Genomic DNA, 27281 nt, shown 5'->3' on the forward strand with positions numbered 1-27281 from the left:
TCAATTACATTTCAATATGAAACTATCAATAAATAATTAAATCCCTGATTTTGTTAGTAATTTACGTTGGGCATAAACATATATATTTTGAAGAGGCTTTTTACTGAATGTATCAAACTATTAAATGTATGGAAATATTAGAATATAACATATGTAAGCAACTGATAAATTGTTATTGCTTAATCATATTAGGTAATAAATAATAAATAATCTTACCTAACATTACCACACTGGCAGTTTTGACTAGTAATATTGTCGCCCTTGGTCAGCTAATGCAATATTGGCGGAGGTGGTCTGACACGACTATTATTACGAATCTGTATCGTGCTCAATTCTAGAAAGCTTTGTTCCTTTGACTTCGGTCCACGATTACGACCCTTCCTTCCGCGTAGTAGCCAAGCTGGAGCTGGACCCTCACACCACACAGCTTTCATCCAATTCATGGGTTCTGCACTCACTCGTGTACACTCCCTTGCATACGCTCTGTACGCAGCGCAGTGGCAACGCACGCCTGAACAACTGCACGCATCCAACAGGCACGCTTCTTTATAATTATATGGGTTCACTTTTGCCCCACATTCAGAAAAAGCCTCGTGGTTTTCAAACGCCTTGCATAAACGACGCGCTTTAGTGAGTTTAGATGCTCTACAACGAGTATTCATTCCCGGCCGCTCTTGGCGTCTAGTGCAAGCGCGATGTCCTCCTACTCGCCAAGAAGTACCAAATCTCCACGTGTCACTTATGAGCCTTCCATCTCTAGTCCGCATGTCATCTCTAGCAATCGAATTGAAATTGCCGCACAAACCACATAATTTCCCTTTGTATGAACTAGACACTGTAACTTCTAAGAATCCGTCACCGTCCCATAGCAATTGCAACCCAATGTTAGCTTTTAAAATAACAGATCCATTGCTTCGACTTATATCGGCTATTCCGTTTATGTTGTGAGGCAATGATATTCTATGTCCATTCACTTTTATCCGCATTTTTCTTCCCATGTTTATTTTGGTAGATCCAATGCGAAGAGTTGCAGTCCGAGTCCACGAGGAATGTGAAGTATTTCGAGCGTCGTTCGATATTCTTATGGAAAATGTGTGATTCTTACAATCAGAAACTAATTGGTACTTACAGGATCCCTGAAAACTATAAAACTTTCCATCGAAAGTTTTATAGTGTGGATCACCGAATACGGTGCAAATACCGTCAATGTCTACACATTTCTGGCAACACTGTCCAGGTAATTGTCTAAGTGTTTGGTCGGGTGGGCACGTTAATGACGGGCATCGTTCCATAGCACATCTTGGTTCACCAGCATGACATTCACATGACTTACAAGCATCTAATTGCCACGTTTCGCCATCCTGTAATAAGTAATTTTTCAATATTATAATGTTAGTTTGTAGACATATATTATTATTTTTTTCGTTCCATGTTGTAACTTTATAAGAATATTTAAGAATTTCAAATATTCACCTGGTAAGTTTTTCCGCTAACTATACAGGCAGCCTTAGCTTCCTCAATGTTGGGGCACTCCGGGCAGCATTTACCAGGTGGGACGGGCAGGGCGCGTGTCCCGCATGTTAACACCGGACAGGTGTGTCGTGAGCACACTGATGTCCCGTTCATGCACGTGCAATCGGTACAGGGGTCTACTTGGAACTTGCTCAGGTGCGCGTGATACTCTTTACCAATTATGCAGGGCTTTGGCAGAAAACTCGCTGGAATTAAGAGAAAGACATGCATTATTATTTTAGAAGTGTATTATTTATTGTTAAATAATTAATTATTGGGACACTTTCTTGTATTGAAGGAGTATGTTTTACGACAAATAGAACCCAAAGTTTAGCTTATTTAAGACATATACCTACACCAATAAACTAAACTTACTTGGTAAAATTTTATCCGACGTAGGATGAGAACAGCGTGGACAGCATTCACCAGCTGGTGTGAACTGCTGTGCCCTCACGCACGGCAGCACGGGACAAGCCCGCTTGGTGCAGGACAGAGCTCCACGCACACATCGACATGACAAACAAGGTTCTTCTGGAATACGAACATCACGCCCTTCCCATACACGCTGCCCATTGATCACGCATTCTGAAATTATAAGACATTTTTTATAATAAAATCGAAAGGAAAACTAATAAATGTACAACTTTATGTTTTAAATTTAAAGCAAGTTAATCGTAAAATGTGTAAAAGCTGGTAACAAGAAGATACCTTAATATCTGCATCGTACTCTCGTTATCGCAAATCATGATATAAATTTAAATTTACGATACGAATTCGAATCAATTTATATCGTTAACCTTCTACCTTGTATAAAATATTATATAAGCAATAATAAGAGACTATGTATAGAACCTCAAAAATAGCAGTAAAAAAAGTATTAACATAAATTTAATTCGTCATCTAAAGTGTTCAAAATCTAATATTATGAACTCAATAATACAATAACTTCACTATCGATACACTTATTTATAGAGAATAATCGAAATAGTGAATTAAGAGTAAATAAAGCAACATACAAATTTATCTAAGAATACTAAAAAAAGTCGTTGCGTCAATAAAATGGTGCTGAGAACGATGAATCAATCAAGGAGCTAATGAATAAGGAATACGCGGCCGCACACGGCGATCACCGCGCCCGACCGCCTGTAGGCAACCTTTACCTTCACAGGTATACTAATTATACGAGCTTTAGGAAATTAAAACAATAAAAATACCATTCATTTTGTGGCTATCATTGCAAGTTCAAAATCTGTAAACGCAGTTTCAAACATAATACATCGAGGAATGCCTTATAGATATTTTGTACATACAAGCCTCACTGCAGACTAGACACAACCGCAATAATTTAAAATTAATTAATGCGTGCTTGAAATATTAAATATTATAGTTATGCAATATCGAGATACTAGTTTGAATATAATAGGACACTTAATGGCTATGTTAATAATCGTGTGTTGTTACAATGAACACACACACACACACACAAGTACGTAAAAGATGTTCGGCATGTCAAACCACCATGCGTCGATGCATAATTATTTCGTGACAAAGAAGACAGGCAAGAGTCTATCGTAAAATAGAAACGACAAAGCGAAGTACCCTGTCCTTTTAAAGATAAACAATTAAGCATTCATCGTTGGCCAGAAGTCTGAGAACATGTCCAAGACTCTTGAGTGGAACTTCACAGTTATTCAATAATATTATGTCCCACATATACCAGATACAGTGCGGACATTCTGTTCTTGTTGAAGATATCTGACATTCAATAAATGCATCAAATTGTTTTGTACAACATTATATGAGACAACAATTTAAAAGACGCTGTTGTTAATTAGGGACAGCGACCAATCATACATTAAACAACAATTGGTTACGCAACGCATATTTTTATTGCAATGTCAATTGTATGTGAAAAATCACAATAACCGCAACGTTTGGCCTCTTCCTCATTAAGTACCATAGTTATGTAATTCTGTTTATGTATTCGTTCCACGTAGCTAGCGTATAATATCACAAGATAATTATTTTAATTTCTCGGGTCGTTGTCGCGGGCTTGTTCAATAATAACGATCACACATTGAACGATTTATGAATGTTAATCGACTAGCTTTTATTTATGTTGATACACCTATGGTAATACTAATTGTACCGTAATTTTGAACAAACCTTTTTTATTTTGTATTGAATATATTTGCGAAAAAATATTTAAACTTCTTAACTACTAAGCTATACGCATTGAATTGATTAACGAAATAAATATGTTGATTAGATTATTTTATATTTAACGATAATTTACGCAATAAAGATATAGAAGCTACACAACAATAAACGTATTGTCACAAATATAAAGCATGTCACTCAAACGAAATCAAACCCACTTCAATTGTTATCGTCATTTCTTTGTATTGTTGAAAGCATTTATTGATATCTTGCTACATACACATACCCGTTCTTCTTTTAATAAAAGGATACTTGTGGAATGAAATACACGATTAAATTTCTGTACATATTTATAAAAACAAAAAGGCAATACACGACCATGCCATTTCTGCTGATCGTGAGTTTTTGTTGGGCAACAAGATAAAAAGGCATTCCCATGCTGATAAGGCTGTAATAAGATGTAAGAGAAACAAAAATCTTAATGCACCGTGGGGATCGTAAAACAAACAGAGGGCAAACCTCAGCGCTCTCGCAGCCAAAGAGACGTCGGTCGCTTTGAGACTCGAACAAAAACCCACCCGACTCAACCTTTTAAGTAGGTTGTTAACTTTTTGATTTATGGTCAATAATAGAGACACAACGCCGTGGGAGACTTTCAGAACGCCACTAATGTATATAATTTTAATGGACCCCTGTGAATATAACAAGATCTTATTTAGTTTTTGGATGGGCAAGAGAAGTCCCTGAAATGAGTCAGTATCTTATAAGTCCACTGATAGAGATGGTAAGATGGGTGGTCTTTACCAATACGTTTAAAAATATGCGTTCGCCTTATATGAAAACGAAATGTTTTTGACTTATTTTATTACGATAATTAATTTGTTGTAGCATGCAATACATATTTAAAACTCAAAGAATACTTCACTCATGTACCAAGATATAATATAAGATCCTTAAAACAAACCTGCGACTAACAAATGCAATATATCGATTATACATATAGAAGCCATCAGCATTTGAAATAAGAGCCCTTCTCGTTTGATTAATAATAATAAATAATGGTTCGATCAATAAATTGTCCGATAGCAATATGCATAAAGGTGCAGGACAAATTATTATAGTTAAGTGGTCCATTGTCTGAAGGTCTACTACGCAACATCTTGAACGTTTTATGCTATTGTCACCCACCGTGGGCGATCTGCGGCCAAGTTTTAACGAAATATTGCAACCTACTTGTATTATACTTTTTATAGTAATCATAATAAATAAGAATTTATATATTGTATTGACCATCACCTTGATTAGTCCCGTATAAATAAGTCGCAGAAACCAATTATCATTTAACAGACAATTAACGTCTGCTACACGTCTAGAACATTTCACGGGCGTTAATTTTAATATTTATATTTTGCTCTTACTTGAATAAATCTCAGCTATTCATTCGATAATTGTAAGTTTTCGGTGAAATTACGGAAATTTGTTGAATAGCCTTGTACAAATTTAAATGTCTGACATACGATTTAAAATGTGTCCACTATGGCGATAAACGCATAAACTTACTTCTTTCTTGTTTCAACTGACTACGTGTAATGAATAAAGTATACAAGCAATAAAACGATAGGTTGGAATGTGTCGGCCATTTTCAAAAGCAATTCTGTGCCGTCATCTCGAAAATTACTATTATTTGATTTTGAATTACTAATCTTGTTAAAGTTTGGGAGCCGACGTAAATTGCTTAGCCTTTTGGTTTTATTGAGTTCGCATGTCGGCGTGTTTGTTTTTGAATGGGATTATAGGGCTTTTTTAGCCGCTCCATCGTCTGGGTGGGCGCCCCGTGAGACAAGCCTGCGCCAGTCCGCAGTCTCTCAACTGTTTCATTATAACTGCTTGAATGTGTGTGTACATTCTTGTGTAGGAAAACGCAGCATGTAATAGGGACCGCGCGCTTTGCAGTTATTACGTTATTTGTTTTCTTATTCTTCGAATAAAGTTTCTCCATACGCGGGCAAGAAATCAATTACGTTTTAATAACTTATACGGTCATTTGAAAACAATTTATGTTATTGCTTATTTTACACATTTCTTTGAAAAGTTACTTCAAAACCAAATATAATAACGTTTATTATTGTACTCATGATAATTTGTACGCTTTTATTATCAGCATTGCAAAGTAAGACTATTTCTTTAAGAGTGACCAAACAAACAACACATAAAATTTTTACCTTAAGGGAGATCTATACCAATATGCTCGGAATCATACCATACAAATGTGGCATTTTACAATTTCTTTACTTCATCCACAAACCGCTCGTTCAACATTATATACATAAAGGAGGAAAAAAACCTATTTGTAGGGTCACTTTCCATATATGCAGCTAATAATTTGCATACATTTACGTAATTACAAATGTTTCATAGCTTGAGCAGAACGCAACACGTATTTAATTTTCCAGGTAATTAATACAAGTCATTAGTCCAGTAGGTAATCAAACATTTTAAACTTTAGGATTAACAATATTTCAAATCAAGGATAATTACCGTCGCAAACAGGACAATTCGAGTGCGTATGCCGCTGGTGCTTAGGGTTGTCGCACGGCGCATAGCACTGGGGTCGCGAAATAGTGACGACTCCAGCTTCACATCTGTAAATCTTTCCATCTTGTACCCACTCCGTGTGAGACGCGTAGTCTGTGCCATTGTACCAGCATCCCTTGCATCGGGCACAGCAACCTTCCCGTGGCATTACCACCGCGCAATCTTCCATTGGGCCACACTCCTCAGTACCTTTGCGGCACTCCACGAAACCGTTCTGTAATGTAAAGCTGTACGTTATTTTAAACATCATTGCCCGAAGCGATATTTTTGTCACTAACGTTACGTTACGTTAGTGACAAAAAGTTACGTTACGTAACGTTATTTCGTCAGTCACGTCTTAACAATATCTTTTGAATTTGCCTTTTTATTCTTATCCCAGAATTTTAATTTATTATCTGTTTTTTTGAACCTAACATTTTAAAATAATTTTCTTCTGTAATTAAAATTTAACGATTTGCAAGGTTTCCTAAGGAAGAAGAATGTTAATGACAGGATGGATAGTACTTAGATGTTTGTAATGCATCAAGTTGAGTTTATTCACTATAATTATCATAAACGCGACTGTACTTGAAAGTTGAAGCGAATACATTAATACTTATGTGAGAACTAACTAAATAGAGAGAAGTAGGCGTTTAGCCAATTGGCAGCGTTAATGACTAATATGAGACAGCATTGCTTCTTAATTGCTTAATTACTGCCCAGACAACTTGACATTTGATAACTTGTAAACTTTTACATGATCTTTTAATAAATTCAACGTAAATTGTTGCAATGTGTGAAACTAGTTATTACCACAAAATAGGCGGAAAATAAAAGAAGTACTAAATTCTTTATTTTCCCTAAAATACACAAGTAAAATATCGTTGGTTTTTTTCTACTCATGTTTAATATAAGATATTTGAATCCTACAAAAAATAACAGAAATTGAGGAGCTTCCATTCTTATTCCATGATATGCAACATAGGTTCAAACAATGGAATTGCTAAAGGCAAATGAATCTTGCAATTATTAGTCTTAACAGTACAACATAACTTGATAACAATTATTTTGGACAAAAACAATTATATCAACAGTAGACACTTGAAAATTTTTTGTCGATTCAAAAACAAATATGTTAGTCAAAAGTTACAATTGCTTTTTCACGGTTATAGCCTTCATTTTTATTACAAATATGTTGGTATAGCAATTATGGTTAACATAAACCGCAGTGTGGTTAAAGAGATATAAAAATATAATATTCTCATATATTTTTAAGATTTCTCCTAAGAAGTTCTTAACTTGACCTCTCGGAAGAAAAATCCATCGTAGGTATGTAACATTTTTGCGACCGATCTGATTCATTTTACAATCAAATGGGCATTGATTGCCCTACGCGTACACTATTGTATTCAAAATAAGGAATTTGAATCTATACATGATATCAGAGTATTTGTTTTTTTCCACGAGTATTACAAAAGCCGCATTCCTGTAGCATTAATTATTCCACCAGCTTATATTGAATTTTCCCCTTTTTAATATTATTATTTAATTCAAATTTTGGCTGTTATATTACTCGTTGAATATTGCAAATGCAAATTCGACTATCTCTTCTACATTAATATTGTTATTAGCTCTAATATTTTCTAATTGACAGTTGAAACTATATTTTGTTAAATATTTAATAACGAAGACCGTTGACCGTTTTATAAGTATATAAGTATATAGTATATAGTAGCAGAACTGGCCACGCGTTGCTGTGGCTGAGTAATAATTAAAAAGTATTAAGATTGTAAATTGTTGGGATAATTAATCGAAACAAAAATTATCCTATATCTTAAGTTGGACCAAATTACACATACAATTTGGCATTTTAATTATTATTAAATTAATAATTATTATGAAGAAGGCTATGAGTGAATAAGCTTTCTTCGTGCATTCAAGCATTCTTCATTATTTACATATTTATTTATTTATTACAAACTTAGAAAACTGCAAAGCAACATATGAAAATTTTGGATTTTTAATGTATACACTGAACTTTAGAAATTGTTTCTCTAATTCACATTACTTCCGATAGTACCACGCATGTTATCGTAGTAAATTTAAGAAAATAAATAGATAAATTATGTTAAACGGTCATATATACCTACTATTGTCAGTACAGTGTTCCGGTTTTCGATGATTCGCTATTTCGACCGCTGCACAAACATATTCACGCAGTCACGAATATATTATTTAATATTTAAACAAGTCAGGAATCCAAGATATCAATAGTATCGCAGACAATCAATATTAGAAGTTAATATTTGCTTAAATCTGTACACTATCAGACGTTTTAACACCAAATAGTACGGCGTCCTAATTTGTGTTTGACCGTGACCACGCGATGGCCACTTGGCCTTCGCTTGTGGTCGTAAAGGCAAGGTATGCGCGTGACTCTTAAACAATATTACTATAATATAATGACGATCGTACCTAACCCAGGAATTCCGAACGATAACATCAGCTTTTCGCTATAGTTAAATTAAAGGAGATTTAAGCAAATGTGTAGATATTTCCTGAGGGGTAGAAAGTCCGGGCATAAGCATCCGCAATTATCTATCACGTGATAAATGCATCAAGCAAAGGAAATAGTTGGGAGTAAACATTTATTCTAGTGACTTTCTCATATAAACAATTAATATGCAGTACCATCTCATAATTTTATAATAGGCGGCAAATAACACTGGCGCATAAAATTGGCTATATATAAAATAACGAGAATTGTGGAATGTATAACCATATAAATAATTTGTACCAATATTTTCTACCTTACAAATAACTTTACTACAAAATACATTTCATCTTCATTTGTGTTGTGATAACAGGCTTTGTTATCAAAATATTCTAATTATTCAGCACGGTATCTGCTTCTGATGTAGCTACCTGTTTAATATATTATATCCTAAGAAAACAGCTTTACCGAAAGTGGGAGTCGAGCACGCTTCGGCTCGAATTGGGCCAGCTCGCACCGGGGAAGCTACCACACACCCACAGGAGAACGGCGTCAAACAAAATCTTAGTGTGATTTGCCCCAATTCCGTGATCAACTCCTGCATGCAATGTCTCCCACATTTATTTAACAACAATCTATATAATGACGTCGCAACTGTAATGAAGCGTTGAATAGATTGATAATTATATAAATAAGATAAGGTAAAAAGATAAACGTTTCTGTTCGCTCTATTGAACTCATATCAAATAAGGGATCACCGTCTAGACTCTAGGTGAACGATTGACTCAGCCATACACCTACAATTATTCAATTAGAGAAAACATTAAATAATACTTACTGACTTATTTATTACTATTAAGATATTTTTATTTTATTTTTCGACAAAAAAATATGCTTTAATATCTTAAGAAGAATAAACCACAGCCCTTAAGTTGACAGGGGCCCGATTACATGTAGTGATGCTAAAAGCTCGTGATATTACGTGAGTAAGGCACAAAAATACACTAGCCCAATTTTAATGCAATATGTTATACATGTTACGTACTCGAGGTCACTTACTGACTCTTCTGTTTATTGTTTTTCAATATTTCAACCGAATTTCAGGAGCAGCGCTTTGATGTAGCCCTCGAACGAAATATTTACGTAACATTTTACAAATAAAATGCGCCTAAATCAGTCTACTGCTCATTAATTTCCGATAATGTGCCGCGGGTAAAGATTTTAATGTAAACTAGTTTAAAAGTCGATCATTAATACATTACGATTATTTTAATACACTAACTATCAGAAAATATGCATTTAAAAGAGACAATGATATTCTTACGTAATGATATGTCTATTGACTGCTGATTTTGCAAAGTTATTTTAAACAAAATACACAAGAATATTATGGTATTTATTTAATTAATCTAATAAATGTATAACAAATACAGATAAAACGCTTGTGCGAATATAACGGGCAGTAATAAATACATAATACGTAAATGCATCGAAAACAAATAAGCATTAATAAAGTTTTATCTCTTTGTCGCGTTGTCTACGGAATTTGAGTTATCAATAGTTTAATAGCTTCAACGTGAGATCACGTTCTTCGATTTGTCATCGATGAGTGAACAGTGGATAATTTTGAGGAGCAATTGAACGTTACTGATATATATCCTTTTTAAAAAAATACTGCTGTATTAAAAAAAAAAAATTTAATTGAATTTGATGTGACAAATAAGTGCTTATTAATGACAAAATAATTATTTTTGTTCATATCAATTAATGCACTTATCTTTCGAGCGGTCAATAAACTTTTAAGTTGACTTTTCTCCCCGATCCGATCTTTCGCAATAAAAATATATAGACATATTTGCAATTAAAATTTCCATTGTTTACGTATTACACGGTCATTTATCTTATACTATAAATTAATTAAATTATATTAGTGCTTCAATGACAAGTTACTTTGATAATGTAATTAATACGTAGTAGGTAAATTGATAGCATTTATTACAGTTATTCAGTTTTAATTATTAAAATATTTTATCTCCCTTCATGCTTCATGCAGTTGATTAAAAGGAAATTATTGATTAGCAAATTCTGTTTTTGATCGGCATATTTATTCCTTTAACAATTGATTTTATTTAAGATTTCCATCTATCTCGTTTTGACTCACATTTTAATATAATTTTCGATCTTGTTTCGTTCTGTTTATAGTATTAATCCCTACCTCTTTATTATTAGACTCTATTGACCTTATAAGCAGGCAATCGAAACCATTAATACAAATAATTGTGTAATGGTTTAAGCAATCTTTACCCAGTTTCCCGTTTAAATGATAACGGAGGACAAAATATATTATTTCCGGGACCTTTACGCAATTTACAACTTCCTAAAACGCATGTAGGTATTATGTATTTACAATTTAACTGTTCGTACTTGACGTTGTCCGTTCAAATTATTAATTTGCCACTAATTAAATACATACAAATGTTCAAATATTACTTTATCGTTATATACAAATTTTGTTTTTAAAATCTGAATTTGTTTTTAGACTAAATGTGTTGCTTTAATTAGTAAAAAAACGTTAAACGTTAAATACTTACACACCTTATATATACACTCTTTTGAGTCCACATTTTAACATTATTTAAGTAATTACCTGACAAGAATAATCCATGAACGATTACGTTCCTAAAGCATTATACAAGTACCTATTTGTCTTAAATAATTATTTTATTACTCAACATGATATGATATAAGGTTTTTCTCAAAAATGAAATACCAGTATAATCATTTATAATTTACATGCCACTGTGGAGCATGCTTCGAAATGCCGTATTAATAGTAAACGTTAACATAATATTCATTTTAAAATGTACTTTATCTCCTAATTTACATAATGAATCGCGCGTACCACAGACTGCTCGGGGACACGGCGACCAACCAGTTCTGCAAAATCCACGATCTACTAATAATAATTGTGTCCAATCCTTCATTTCACTATGCCCACATAGGTGAATTACTTTAAACACAAACACGCAGCGTTTCAATGAAATGTCCATGAATTTTCACTTCCTACAACGTGCAACACTAAATGTATTGGGAAAAGTACAACAGACCTGCCCCTTGAAAAACGAGATCTGACGATATCAATAATTACTGGTTTATTTATAACATATAATTTATTTTGATCTCATCCAAATACCAATACTTAAAAAATAATTTATAAAATTCAGACTCCATAATATATGTTAATGCATCATTAATTACCTTAATGATACTGTTGCATCTAATTCAGCGTTGATACCTACTAGTTTTGACAATAAAATCAATAAACTCTGGGAATTGCTTTTATACCTTCTTTAAATAAATAATATGTAAGCGTATTTACCATCGATCGAAGTGGAACTTGGAAAATATTGTTACATTAGTATATTTCTATTTAAGTAGCCTTGGGGATCGCTGCATCCGGCTAATGATAATTATGAATTTATTATAATATAACAATGAGTACAAAGCAAAGATATAAATTCAATTAAATAATATCGGAACGTTGTGAAAAATTAACAGCCAACGTTTTCCGTTGTTCTCAATGATATTGTACTTAAGTAATACGGAGTTTATGTGTAGGGAAATATTTTAAAATATGAAACTTAGTATGGCCTCATTTAAAAATAAATAATTTTCATTGTTGCTGGAAATCGAATTGAATTACTTGCAAACTTTGTCACGCAACTATTTTCATGTGTTCTGTATAAAGTCGATTACATAAAAAGTATTCTTAACATTTCCTCTACGTTTACGAAACCAATCAAAGTAACTACAACACGTACATATAAAATTGTGTCAATTATGCTTTAATAGCAAATAGAAACGGTTTGCTAATTATATACGATTAAATGAAAATGTGCGAGCTGTAATTGTATCTAGGCAAGTAAATGATCCCGGTGCGACAGCAAGGCCGCCCGTGGGCCGCGCACGCAGCCTGCACGCGTGGCGCCTGTGTAAAAGCTAAATCTAATAGGACTTGAACTATTTTCATTCCAATGCGCCATTCATTGCTCTGTCCATTAGAAAGAAACGACTCGCATGCTGACGTCTTAAAATTGAGCACGTAGTGTATATCGTTTAATTAAAGGCCGTCATTAATACACACTGTATATGACGAGAGCACAACATAATTTTTTGTCCGCGACACGCGCTTATTTTCTCGGAATTCGCTTGTATCTCTTGTAAAAACGTTATAAATGCTGAGAATTTATAACATTATGATATCCGCTTTCTATATTACATACCTACGTAAAAACAATTTCTAAAGAGTCCATCTCTACGACTATTGAATAAGGACGAGAGAAACAAATGGTACACTAACAAATCATTATATGAATTCGTGGTTCATGAGGCTTTTTAGCGTTCTTCCTACTTGAAGAAGGCAATACAATTTCAATATGCTCTTCAACGCCACAATTAGATAAACTAGAATATTTTACGATAGCAACATCGACCCGATGTTTTGCATAATAGTAAAACATACGAACAGTGTTTGATGTGTGGCGTGTAAAAAAATCAACGTTGCTAGAAGAACCGGTGCGACCACATACCACGCGCGCGCTCGCGGCAAGGCCTTGCCGGCACCTGTGCTGCTCGCTCTCCACTTACCCACTTTCACGTTTGGAGCCAGCCACGGCATCACTCAATCCACCCATTATGTTTTCAACTTTATCCTATGTCACGCCTTATATTCTACGAGTCAAAACACGGCTCTACTATTTCACGATCTTGGAAACATTATAAATTTTTGCATTAAGATTAAAAAATAAGCATTAGGAAGTCTATAGAACAAGTAAATAAAGAACTATGCTGATGTAAACCTTACACATGATATTACAGGACCCAGCAATTTTCTCGTGACTATAAAATAAAATTTATGGGATATTAACAGACTATACGGCCAGTAACAAAAATAGCGAGTTGTGCAAAATATTTAATTATAAGTCATCAAAGCTTTATCTTTAACACTAGGAATTGCTTGCCGCGATTCAATTAAACTGTCATAAAGGATCCCTAGCTACGTTATTACTGTTCGACTGCTACACAGTACTTTGCTTGTTTTTCTTTAATTACATGTTTCTTGGAACAACACTTCGATGCAATCGTATACTTCATATCTACGCAATGCCAACTAATATTGTGTTCTCTGTACTCATACGTTTTCGACGTTTTCATTTTTTATCTAACTTTTTGTATCCAAACTTAAGATTACCCATTTCAATAAAATGAAGATGCTTGTGAAAATAATTAAATTATTAATCTAAGTATTAACATAAAATCTTTTTATTGAGAAACACAACCACATAGGAAAGTTTCTATTACATCGTAAATCTCATTTATAAGCCTAGCAGCAATCGATTCGAGACAGAGTTGTAATCGTTTCATCGATAAATGGCATGGCTCATTAAAATAAGCGGTGACCGGTAGCCGCGAGATACTATCGAACGGTTACTTCACTGCATAAAAAGGCTAATGATACCTCGGGGTCAGCTCGATGCCACCACACTCCGCACGTGCTGTTGATCTTCGGTAACATAGCCTTCGTTTAAAAGAATCGATTAAACCTACTCATACCGCATTAACCCTACTAGGTTTCGACTTACAAACAAATCACTGATAAACTCTACAAAGTAAAAATTCACGAAATTGAACATTATATGTTTAATCAAAACCTAATGTGTTACAAAAAATCTCATTAACTGCATAGTTATTTGAGCATCGTTATGTAGCACGCGACAAAAAAGTCCATTAGGCAAGAAAATATACATTTTAATACAGAATGAACGATAAATCTCGCGATGGGCTTTCGAATTCCGCGCAAGTCATCCGACGAGGTGAGATCGACTGGGAAATACCACACACACATACATAACTATCTGCATGCAAGTATAAGTCCTGTCTGTGCCAACTGACAACCACGCGTGTCAATTACGAATACATACAAAAATATACACGGTAAAATTTCAGATACGGATATTTTCTCTTAATATTTACTCCCAAGAAACTCAAGTGAAATCTACTGATGTGTACTATTTTACGTTACAAAGTTAAGTTCTACGGGCCTCCATGCCTCTATGCTAACTTCAATGTTTAATGTATAAACATTACTTAGTATAATGAGTGTAGAAATAAATGATTTATCATTAAAAACTCAAGCCTATGAATAATACATATCCACAATAATTGAACAATTATAGCCGATGTTTTATTTCGCAAGTTCATATTTTCGATCCATACTTTCACATCCGCACTTGTGTCCCGTTAAATCCGTCCGGAGGATTGATTTCAATCTTAATGCGATTATGTAATTTTTATTATCAGCGATGTAATTTAATATCATAAGACATATTCATGTAACATACATGAATATTCCTTATGATATGATGGTAACTTTTCATCAGCATACGTGGCGTCATCCGCTTATATTCTTAATTAACACTTTTATCTCCATCGCAGTTAGGTATATAATGAATATTTAAAAGTAAAAAGGTGTTATGAATTATAATTCAAGCATAATTTGCTAGATATTTATTTTACGCTAAAGTGCAAAAGTGTTATGTCAACATAGTTATTCTACGTTTTTGGGGATTTCCAGAAATTTCGAAGGTCAATTATCAAATTATTGTTCATTGTCAAGGTGCGAGTAGTCGCACGTGTGAGTTAGAATTATAATTCCTTACTTGGTGCGTGATAAATTTATATACTGACAGTGGTTACCGTGGTTGCATACAAACGTTCTTTAAGTAGATCTTCAGAGACAATTATAGGCGTGAAGAGCCTACAGGATTATCGATCAACTCGTAGAGAAAACTACAATGCATATAAATATTTATATATGGCTTGTAAACTAAGCTAACTTGCACAAACATATTCATGGAACATATTCACAGTAATGACAATGTACTTATTACATCGTTTGTAATCATACTGAGTGCGGAATATGTATCAATAACAATAAATAGTTTTGTTAATTGTGTAGTAGTACAGATATTTAATTTTATTTCTATGTTTGCATTTTAAATTTAAACATTACAGGCTCCTTAATGAACTTGAAACCCGGTTTGTTCTTTATCTCAGTAAGATCATGACCATGCTACCTCTCTATACACATTATACTGTGACGCTGCTAATGTTCTTGAAACAACAAAATTGTATTTTTGTAACTACATTATTATTTTTTTAAGTGTCATTTTAGTCTATAATTCCTCGGCAGAGTCACTTCTTAACTAACTTCGATTACAAAAAGCTGACTTCTGCTGACTTTTTACAAGCACGAATAATCTTAACATATATAAATTACGTGAAACACTGTTTGTCCTCGATGGACTCTTAAACTACTTTTGTATGTACCCCACACATGACGGTTGCTGTTTACATATTTGCACAAGTAATATAACGTTCTCTTCGTATGCCCACTGTATCGGTGCTGGTGATAGTCTTACACATGATCGCATACCTTACAGATGCAACGGAAGCAGCTGCTCCAGTCGTGCTCAAGACGCGCGTCCTGAAGGCGAACGGGGTCGCCCTCGTTGCTGCAAGCCGCCCGCTGGCCTTCTGCAACATACGAAAATACATTGAATATAATAATCACCTCTTTTTTCCTAAATAGAACATACATCATCCATGTAGATCCATTTTCAATTCACAATATCTGCGCATTATTTTTATAATAGAGATGTTTTAATTGTTCAAAACGACTTAAATTATGTAGATGGAAAATAACTTTAAATTCTCCTAATAATTTTAATAGGTGACAGGTTTAAATATATATTTGTTATTGGCCTATTGCGGCCGAAACTTGTTTATTGTATTAAACTATATTTTAAATATTGAAGAATTTAATTATTAGAGGAAATTCAATGTTTGTTTTCCATGTATTCCTTGGAACAGCTTTCGTTATGAATTTAAAATTCAAATGTTAAACAAGTATTTATTATAGGTGTAATGGGATAAATGAGATTTTTTTTATCATTACCAAAATGTAATCTTCAATAATCAACCTTGAAATGAAAATCTATATTTCAGTGAATGTGCTTTATTGCTAAATCTATAACAGACATATATAAAGGAAGAGGAGGCATAAATTAGAAAAATCTAATGATATAGATATTCCAGGAAAAAATATTATGTATAAAAAAAGAAAGCTATATTAGAATGCGTTTAAAAATATATAAGAGACGCCGCGACGCCTCTTGCTATAAAGGAGTTAAAAGTTATTCAGTGCCAAATAAAAATCTACTACGGATTAGCTCTTTGGACTCAGTTTACGTAGAACTATTTAATAACTCTGACTCTGTGACGTAGTCCATATTGCATAATTAATATGTCAACCGTCAGCCAAACAACGAGCAAAAACAACGATTACGTTTTTGCGATAAGTGAATTTCTTTTCATAGAGATGATACAACTTTATTTCCCTGCGCGGCCGGTCGATCATTTACCTTGATTAAGAGCCACGGATCCGCATTCTTATTACGTACCGGACCGATACGGGCGCCACCGGTTACTAACTCCTGCGTAAATATTTTGGTAATTAATGTGTGCTTCACTCAAACACTATGAACACATTCCGCAGATGTCAAATATCAGATACACACGGACGTTTATTAATGTAATCGCGTGTTTGTGATCACTACATGTTGCTAAAAATTTAATATTTTATAACATAAAATAAACTATAAATCTAAATTGTCATTTACTTTATTTATAATTTAATGCGGCGGTTTCCATCTCGCATAGCAACAAGATGGTCAAGGTTATTGTAGAGAATAGTCAATAGACCAGTGAACTAGACGCAAACGGCGAATCAATAATATGTGTTATTTATTTATATTGTTGCACAAGCTTATCATTTTCTATTAGTATAAAACAAAACATCCGGAAGAATAATGTTTATTATATATTCGCTTTTAATAATAACAAGCAAGGAAGTTATTTTATAAACTGACAATTTAATAGGAATAATAACTAATAACTGTAGTATTTCAAGTTTATTTTTGTGTTGTTTTACACATTACATAACAAATAACTCTTTCTGGATTAATTAACTATTGTAATGATATATAGAGAGATTTCTAATGTTCAAAACCTAAGGTAGGACCTATTTTTATTTTTATTATATTATTTTAATAAATTTTGAAATAGCCGTAGCAACGCGTAGATCCCGGGTAAAATGGAGCCGATGTACTAATCCATACAATAATCTATCTCTTTACCAAATTTTTCATAGATCCGCTCATCTGCTTTTGTGTGAAAGAGTCACTTAAACATTCTGATAATATCCTCACATCCAGACATGCAATATTACAAACTCTCGTGTTCATAATGTTAGAAGTAGTAGTATATGTAGGAAAATAAGCTATACATGCGACTTAATATAAGGAGTAATAATTTTCCTCAAAAATTTTGGGAAATAATAAGAAAATAAAGTGTGCACTCTAATCTTTTATCACGAAAACAGCTTCTATTAATCCATCCAAACCCGAGTACCAAATTTATACCAACAATCATAAAATCAAATATTTAATACAAGGACAGGTGCGATGGAGCACGATGTGATCTATGCATATGGGATTCCGTTCAATAGTTGCGCAAGCGCAGAATTGTCACGGTACACCTCGCTTGTGCAACCGTCGCCCGTCGAGACCCGTACCTACACATTTTATGTAACCGGCTCTACTCGCCGACCGGCTGTTGGAACAGAAAAAGGCCTTTAAATATATTGTATACACCTTTAATATTCAAATATTATTCAAGCTCAATCCTGAGTTAACTTAAGGTAGTATTTACATAATTCTGTCACCTTTCGATAAAGTGATATAGTGGCCAATGAGTGGTCATAAAACGTTAGATGTCAATCACTCTTCCTGCTATTATATTGGTAAAATAAATTAGACTACGGCATTACTAAAGGGTTTTAGGATTTACGAGTTCATTTTGTGTAACAGCTGATATACAATGTGGTAGTTCATTTATACACACAAATTAAATATGATAGCATGCCACCAGCAAATACGACAGAGGAATTTTCATTCTTAAAAGCTTATTCTATGTCATACAAATCTTTCATTTGTGCATTGCTGATGAGTTTAAAATTTTCTTCATAAGTATAATTTTTATTCACGGCGAGACCTAGGAAGTGTATTTTACTTTTTAAAAAAACACTATCTATCAAAACTATTCGTATTCATCGTTTAAGAATTAATGTTCAACAGGATGCGCAATAAATTGAAACAGGGACTACACCCTATGAGTACATTGATAAAATTTTATAATATTATAAATTATATACTGACAATATTAATTAATAACATACATACAAGTTATTTAAAAAAAAAATATTGTTCAACAATGATTCGGGTATCTTACCCGTATGATAAATGCTTGAATTAAAAGGTCTTGGAAATTTCAATTATACCTAGATACCGTAGTCATCGTGTGTAAAATGATTTAAAGTATTCATTCATCGAAAGCATGAGTATGGTACCAATGACCAATCAATATTGAAGTATAGGTACATTATTCGGCAAAATTGCAGTACACAAAGCGTACTAGATTATATTACAAGAGCAGCATGCACTACGCGTGTTCTTATTATACGTGTACTATTTTTATTATCAAGTTTCGAGTTTCCTAAAACATAATTTCACGCGTCGATAATAGCATTTTCCTACTAGAGATCAATAATCTAAGCTTTTATTTAAGAAACAAGTTAACGCCATATTCAATCAAGAGTAATGAATATTTTAACATTATAATAGAACCATTTCAATCTGCATATTAAACAGATATGTATATATTAATTGGGATTTAACTTAGAATACCAGAATACGTAAATTTTAAGCGTCACAATATGGTAATTGACGATGATGCTGGTGATATTTTAGGAGTAAAAACAGAAGATTGTCATTATTCCGAGCTCGCAACCATCATCATCAATTCTTTTTCTGATATTATCCTATTAACATGCATGTCATTCTCTTACATATTCGCAACAAATTTTTATAAATATCTTTTCGACCGCATCTTCGCGCATCCGTGCGTCCGAAGGAAAAATAGACAGTAGGATTTATCCGCTTTCTTCCCGTTATGGAGGCATTTTCGGGATAAAATTTATGTATGAGTAACTTTTGTATTTATAATATGAGGGTTAAATATCACTTACTAATAACACTGGAGGCGGCGGCGGTGTGGCTGGTGAGCGTAGCAGCGAGAGCTAGCAAGCAAGCGAGCGCATGAGCGGTGCGCGGGCGCATGTTCGCGGCTACCGGCGCCGGCGCGGGCCCCTCCGCGCCGCTCGCATCACACCCTCGCACCACGCAACTCGAGCGCAACACCTGGGGAAGAGACAAGAGTTTATAAGGCTACACTGAAGTTAGTTATTATAAGGAAAACTCTTATAACAAGCAAGTTTAACCATCGCTCTCAAAAACAATGAAAGACCTACGTAGCATATTAGTGTAGGTATCCAATCACAACGATTTATTTTTTAAATGATATTTGCTTAAAGTATGTTATATATGTATTATCGTCAGGTCAAAATTTGCTTAAGTAAAGTGCGAGGCCTATGTATAATTTTAAAAGCTTATATATTCCTATTACACGTTGTCAACAAAAAATGTTTAATTTTTTATTATTATTTGGATAGCTTTATGAGCTGAGAGAGTAGAAACAAAATATGAATATCAACAACCTTGCTTTTAGGTTAAGTTTTAAAATCGAAATTTTTCCTGCTCGTAATTTCAAATCAGGAAGCGGATCAAGGTGAATAAATTCAGAATAACACTGCAAACTGTACACATTTAATGACTGTAATGATATAATTAAGCGCATTATATGAATGCCTGAGCTTCTTCAGCGAGAGATTTAAGTATGCAGTGCATTGTTTTAAATGTTAATCTTATTTTTCTTATTTCAATATAAAAATATGAAGATTATCTCATCAGAGGCATTTAAAGCTGTCGAGACGACTCTGGTTATTATTTTTAACTATATTTAGATTAAAACAGTTCTAAGAGATTTTAAGATTTATAACATATTAAAATCACAAATATTCCAGGCATGACATTGTAACAAAACCATAAGGAAAATCATATTAATATTTTTGGACTTAGAGTTATCTAAAATAGAAATCAATGTACAATTCTAATATCAAATTAACCGATAATTTCAGGAATTTAATTTTGATTTCGAACGTTCGTCATTACGATGAAGTCATTGGACTCGAAATTTAATGAGTGATAAGCAATTTAGTGTGAGTTTTTGCACGCCGACCCAGATATGAGAGTCAGTGATTGATAGACCAGGATGCGCGAACCACTTGAGTTAGTGCATTCAGTACGCTTGAATGCCGTTAAGTTGCACATCAAATAATTTGTATTTTAGCTTTTGTATGATTTTGAGTCACTGTATTTTGTATCAATAAATATGTAATAAACTGCAGTGACCATTTTCTAGGAAATTTCGTGCTTTAAACAACATACTTAAGTAACCGTAACATTTACCGCCATTAAAATTTTCATAGAATATAATAATGAAATAAATATACGATGTAAAGACTAAAATTAACTGAATTGATATTCATTTAGGACAAATTCTACTTTTTTATTAGAATAATACTAATTGATAATTTTGAGCATTAAATTAACATTATTGTTTGAATGTTAGGTATGATGATAATAACAGTACGACCTCTTTCTGTGACGCAAATACTAAGAGGTGAAATGAATAAAATGACGTCTTAACACGATATTTCTCCATAATAACATTTACTTATTGTGTGACTAACTAACACATCGTCATATAGACTCATAAAATACCTAAAACAGTAAACAATAAGTGACAGTAGCATAAAGTTATAAAAAAAATATGAATATATTTTACATATTTGATAAAAAAAATATTATTAATGAAAAAAATATCTACTTTTATCACCATTTGCAATACCAATAAATCAAAATATTTTTTTATTAACAATCATAATTAATGTAACGCCTAGAACCACAGAAATACCAAATTTCACAATAATTTATCACAAATTGTATAACTTTACAACGATAATATTAAGTGTACGTTTTTAAATACAATTTACATTTTCCTTGTATTGAATATTTAAATATGTACCTACAATCTACATCCTGATAAAACATTGATATACTTAGAAGTAAGTAACAAGCAAAAAAAATGCAAAGAGAGAAAACATAAATGAAGTGCATATTTAATGTAATATCATTGAGATTAAAATTATATAATTACCTATCAGATATGCTTATTATCAATGTACAATATTGATGTTTTATTAATCATTCATATAAGACGGTATCCAAAATTCATAATAGAACATATATCATTATAATACATTGTTAATGAAATATACTAAAGATCAATATTTCAAATATATGCCTTATGACATAAATCAATTAATTATTCATAGTAATCATATAATTAATGACCCTGAGCGTACTAAAACATTGATTCTGAATCCGATAGATGCCAAAGCGACGTCCTTAGCGCATTTTTTATAGCATTCCATAAGAATATTGACCTCGTGTACTCGGGCAAAGTATTTATTCATGTATAATAATAACAAAGCAAAAAGTGGTTCATATTAAATGCGTTTACATAGAGTCGTGTAAGCTTTGCCTAAACGAGGCGCCATGTCTCGCCTCTAAAACATTGTCAATTACATTAGTTCCGGTTTCAGATCCTCCTCTGTAATGCTTTTTAGATTGGACAAAAAAGCTAATGAATTCTTTCAACTTCATCTTTTTGCGAATCTCGACTAGAGCGCTGCTATTTGTATTATTAATTATATTTGCTTATTAAGTGAGGTCCACAATACGCTTTAATTAAAATCCGCACAATATATGCTTTTATAAAAACTCCACGAACACGGATTTGAGATTCTAATTGTAAATAAAATTGAATCGTAATGAACTTCCTACTTGGAAATTTTGTTCAATTTAATTGACCGTTAAATGTAATTAACTACTTATATTGTAGAATTAATAGTAATTATTTAATAACCACGTAATTACGAACATTAAACGGTTTCCTGCATCATATCTTCATACATTTCTTATTGATAAAATCCAGTAGCTCCCACATCCGCCATACAGTATTGTTTCATTTTTTGTGTCATCAATCTCAGTGCTAATAAACGAGAAATGTCGATCAGACAATGGAATGTATAAAAACTTGCATCAATATAAAAAGCGTAATAGTGGACTTATTATGTAATGTTATTGTTAAAACTCTTTTGTTATTTTTCAATTGGTGACAATTAAATGATAACAAAAATAGGGTATATTGTTTATTTTTTCAGAAGATTGTTACGAACAATTATTTTATAAACGCAGTAGGGATCCGTCAGTTTATTATAACTATAATGAGATAGAACGATCAAAAAAGTCAATGAAATTTATTTCGGAATAAATTATGTAATTAGAGCTAATCAAATTAATTATTATGTGTAATTAAATAAAACTAAGTCGTTTTTAACACTCACAACATGGCTATTTTAAAAACCATACAAAACATGCCAAAATAATAGCACTATAACGTTTAAAATTTCGTATTTATCTCATAAATACTTATTATGCACAACAAAATAAGAAATGAAGAAAGGGATCAACTCGAATTGAGCACATCGAAAATATACATTGTAAATTACTAACTGTCACTTGTGACGGCATCAGGCACAAAAGCACAATTAAGCACAGGTCAATCTCTCACAGTACCAAAATAAAGACTAAAGGGAAGGTGGTCCAAAAGCCAGCGCATGGGCCACCACGCTGCCACTCCAGGAAACCAACGGTAAGCATTAGGTGAAATATATTTGCTGTGTGTCCGGAAAGTTGTCACACAATACAACCTTTCTTCGAACGCATTAAGCAAGCTTTTGATAAGTAATGACAACATTGTTGCTTAATGTTTATTTTCTCAGCTTCAAAGCTCAGGGTAACGTGGATTTGAGTTGTTTGGAAAAAGTTCTTCGTGTTTTCAATATGACCCTACCAAACATTTTCGTTTTGTATCTACTTGACCTTTATATCTTTCATTCATTTCCTAATGATGTACGTTATGTAGATATATGTTAGTTGAAACACTTTTTCATTTTTCTCAAAAGTCTATTATCGTATTGAAATTAAAAGTGATCGTGATTCTAACGTTAGCGGCGAAAATAGTTCTCACTAATGAAACCTTCGATATAATTTAATTAGGATTGTATTTGAAGCAATCGAGACCTTATTTTTGGCATAATTTCACGAGTAATCTAATTATTACGTACAACAATATGCCCGTAACACATTTAAATTCTCTAAAAAGCGAATGGCTCTAAGGTTTTATTTTCACTAAGCCATCATCTTTTTCTCTAATTCTTTGAATTATCAGTGTTTTATTAATGCTTTCGCTACAACATGTATAAAGTTATTTGGTTTTAAAAAATTGTTATTTTGTGAACACAATTATCTATCGTAAGGATAACCCACTATATTAGAAACTATTGTTATATTATATAGATAATATTGTGTTTACTTATTCAGTGCAATTTTTTTTTATATGTTTTCTTGGATACAATGGTTCGCAATCAAACCACGGCAAGGTTTTAGCTTGAAAGAGAAGTTTGGAAATAACAAATACCAATATTTTTATTCCCAATACCTTATATAACTTTTTCATAGGCACAATACCATATCATATCATACTTTTCAAAGTTTATATCTATAATGTCATAGGTTTAAATAAGTTGTTTTCAATTTCAATGTTTTATATCTTTTATATTTTATTTTTATCATTACATTAAAAGATAAATCGGAATTCTCGAGCCAAGGCTGGGAAATACCCGTCTTTTGTTGTTACGCTCAAATTTTGTATACATTTAGCGATTCGTATAATATATCAATCATTCAACGTAAGAACAAATTTAATGGACTTATATTTTATCTAAAGTATAGTTGAAACTTTACATATGTTATTTAGTTAATTTCCCGATTACATACAGTTAATTATACGAAATATGATATTTGTTATTTTAATTTTTTATCATTTAGAACGTACATTTGCATATTGCATTCTACACTTTTAAAAAAGTTGATTTCGCATGCATTCGTGACCGCATAAGATAATACTTAAAATTTTTAAACTAATCTACTACAACCCATGGCAGCCGTTTTTTCCCGATACAAAGTGAGCAGAATTAATGAAATCGTAATGCTTTCATAGCGTCAAATCAAATTTATTAAGTTCTAAACTTATTCTCAAGTAAACAAGGAAAATTATTTGTGCATTTCATTATTATTATTTTAAAAACCTTCACCACTTACTTTTTTTCACAATAAGTATATACAGATACGCACGATGTAGTCACATGTATTTTTACAATTATTGCTGATAAATAATATTTCCCACTTCCATCCAATAAACCAATTGTATTAGGTACAATAAATATTTCATGATAGATGTGTAAATCATATCACGACTTCACAAATTCCTAAAATAGTTTGCAACGTTCGTTAATCATTTATTTATATAAACATTCATGTATTGTACAAGCGTTAAGATAAATGTATGGTGATCTTCAGCTGCTGATCTGTAAGTATTTGAGTAATTATGACCTACCTTGGTAGAAAGTATTTTTTTAACATTAACATCTTCTGAATTGAAAATTTGTCAGATTATTGTAAACAATCTCGAAGTAATGAAAAAAAACACTAGTACATATGTTGTTTCATATTTTTTGTGTCACCTAGAATCTGACGTAAGCGAAGAGCTGTAGTAGACTCCATTTTTGCAAACTTCAAGGTAATGGGTTAATAATAATATTGTGGCAAATTTTCAAGCTGGAGACAAAATGACTAAATTGTTCTATGTACTAAGGAGTTCTCCATTGCACAAACCACAAATAGTAATGAAACTGACGGTCGCCATGCTTAATCACGCTTACTTTAATAGATGTATAACTTAACAACCCAAGAGGAATTGGTCACGAAATCTTTCTGGCTGGTGACCATAATCCCAATCGACTTATCTATACGAAAACATGAAATGCCTCATGACTCATATTTATATTATTTAAGAGTGAAAAAACAGCACATAGATTAGAACAAATACGTCAAAATAACAATAAGCTTGGACATCGATATTTATATAAATTCTTTCAAAATTATTTTATTAAATAAACCGAATCACTCACAAATAAGCGTGATAAGGCATAATATTTTTCATATAATAAAATTCTATTAAATTTTATTGAATGTTTTCCTCAGATTTACTGTATTTTGATAAATTGAAATAGATTAGAAATTTGACAGTAAATATATTAATTATTAGTGGTGTTGGAATCTTAAGCTGAAATACACAATTATTTGCAGCTTACGATTCACTAAAGCGTTTCCTTATCACACAAAGGATAAATTATTGACAAATATCTAAATCCTAAATCCTGCAGCGTATATTTTTGCTATTGAATACTCAGGTAAAACTCGTAGCCGATTACTTAATAGAATTCATAGAAACACATTATAGCATATATAATTTGAGTATTCTTCCAAATTCATTGCAAAATCAAGGAAAATTTGTTTGAAAATAAACCAGTAATGTGTGATACAATACTACGAAATCGCTAAGGATATATGTATGTTAAGTAAATGTAAGGTAAATAAATGGTTGAAGCTCTTTCAAACAACTTAAAAATACTATTTCAATAAAATAGCCACATAAAATTAAATTAATTTGAGCAAATAAATAGTTTAACGTTGTGAAGGCACTGGTATTACTTATCACCTCTTATGTGTGAAGTTATATTAAGACAAAATAATTTATGAAAATAAATTAATACTACAAACGGAATCCGTATTTCCATGTAATACCAATGGTATGGTACCATGAAATGAGAGAAGTCAAATGTATGAATATAATGGTTGGGTGATCAGAAATCATTTCATTACACGCAATATTTGTATGAATAATACTTTGCTCTTCATTGAACATTTTAATGTCATATTTTAGTGGTTAATCCTTTAATATTACTACATATAATATCCCATACGTACCGAAATCATCATCATCATCATCATCAGCCCATACACGTTCCCACTGCTGGGACACAGGCCTCCTATGAGGGTTACGAACCGTACGTACCGAAATACGATGAATAAATTCAGGTTAAATTGTTGTCAATAACTTACATATATATTTGTTATTAATTAATTTTATGGGCGATCATTAATATAAACATTCAAGATTGAATTTAGAAAGCAAGCTCGAAAGAAAACGTAGGGCCCAAATGTGAAGCCGGTGTCGAACATCATCCGTGGCAACGTCACCTACTTTCACAGAAGCAGGCAAGCAGAGGCAGCCAAAACGCAAGGTCGCCGTAAGGCAAACCACTCATCGAATGAATTTCTTCGAGGCGGACGCAACGACGCACGCGCATACCAGTCCGGGAGCGGAACGCGATCGCAATAAAAACTCTCGGATATATTTCACGCGTGCGCAA

At 32.7% G+C, this 27281-nt stretch overlaps 1 protein-coding gene across 1 annotated transcript in view; it reads right to left on the reverse strand.

Annotated features, from left to right (window-relative positions):
- The window catches only part of LOC119834989 (BMP-binding endothelial regulator protein), a 39451-nt gene that overhangs the window by 3675 nt on the left and 8495 nt on the right, over nt 1–27281 (reverse strand). The window contains exons 2-7 of the mRNA XM_038359568.1: nt 19947–20118; nt 16236–16336; nt 6211–6481; nt 1888–2097; nt 1474–1718; nt 217–1361 (exon numbers count right to left, since the gene is read on the reverse strand). Coding sequence (XP_038215496.1) covers nt 270–1361; nt 1474–1718; nt 1888–2097; nt 6211–6481; nt 16236–16336; nt 19947–20037 — 2010 coding nt within the window. The 5' untranslated portion in view covers nt 20038–20118 and the 3' untranslated portion in view covers nt 217–269. The remainder of the gene's footprint in view (nt 1–216; nt 1362–1473; nt 1719–1887; nt 2098–6210; nt 6482–16235; nt 16337–19946; nt 20119–27281) is intronic.

Source organism: Zerene cesonia, chromosome 20 (genome assembly GCF_012273895.1).
Source record: "Zerene cesonia ecotype Mississippi chromosome 20, Zerene_cesonia_1.1, whole genome shotgun sequence".
Classification (NCBI taxonomy): Eukaryota; Metazoa; Arthropoda; class Insecta; order Lepidoptera; family Pieridae; genus Zerene; species Zerene cesonia.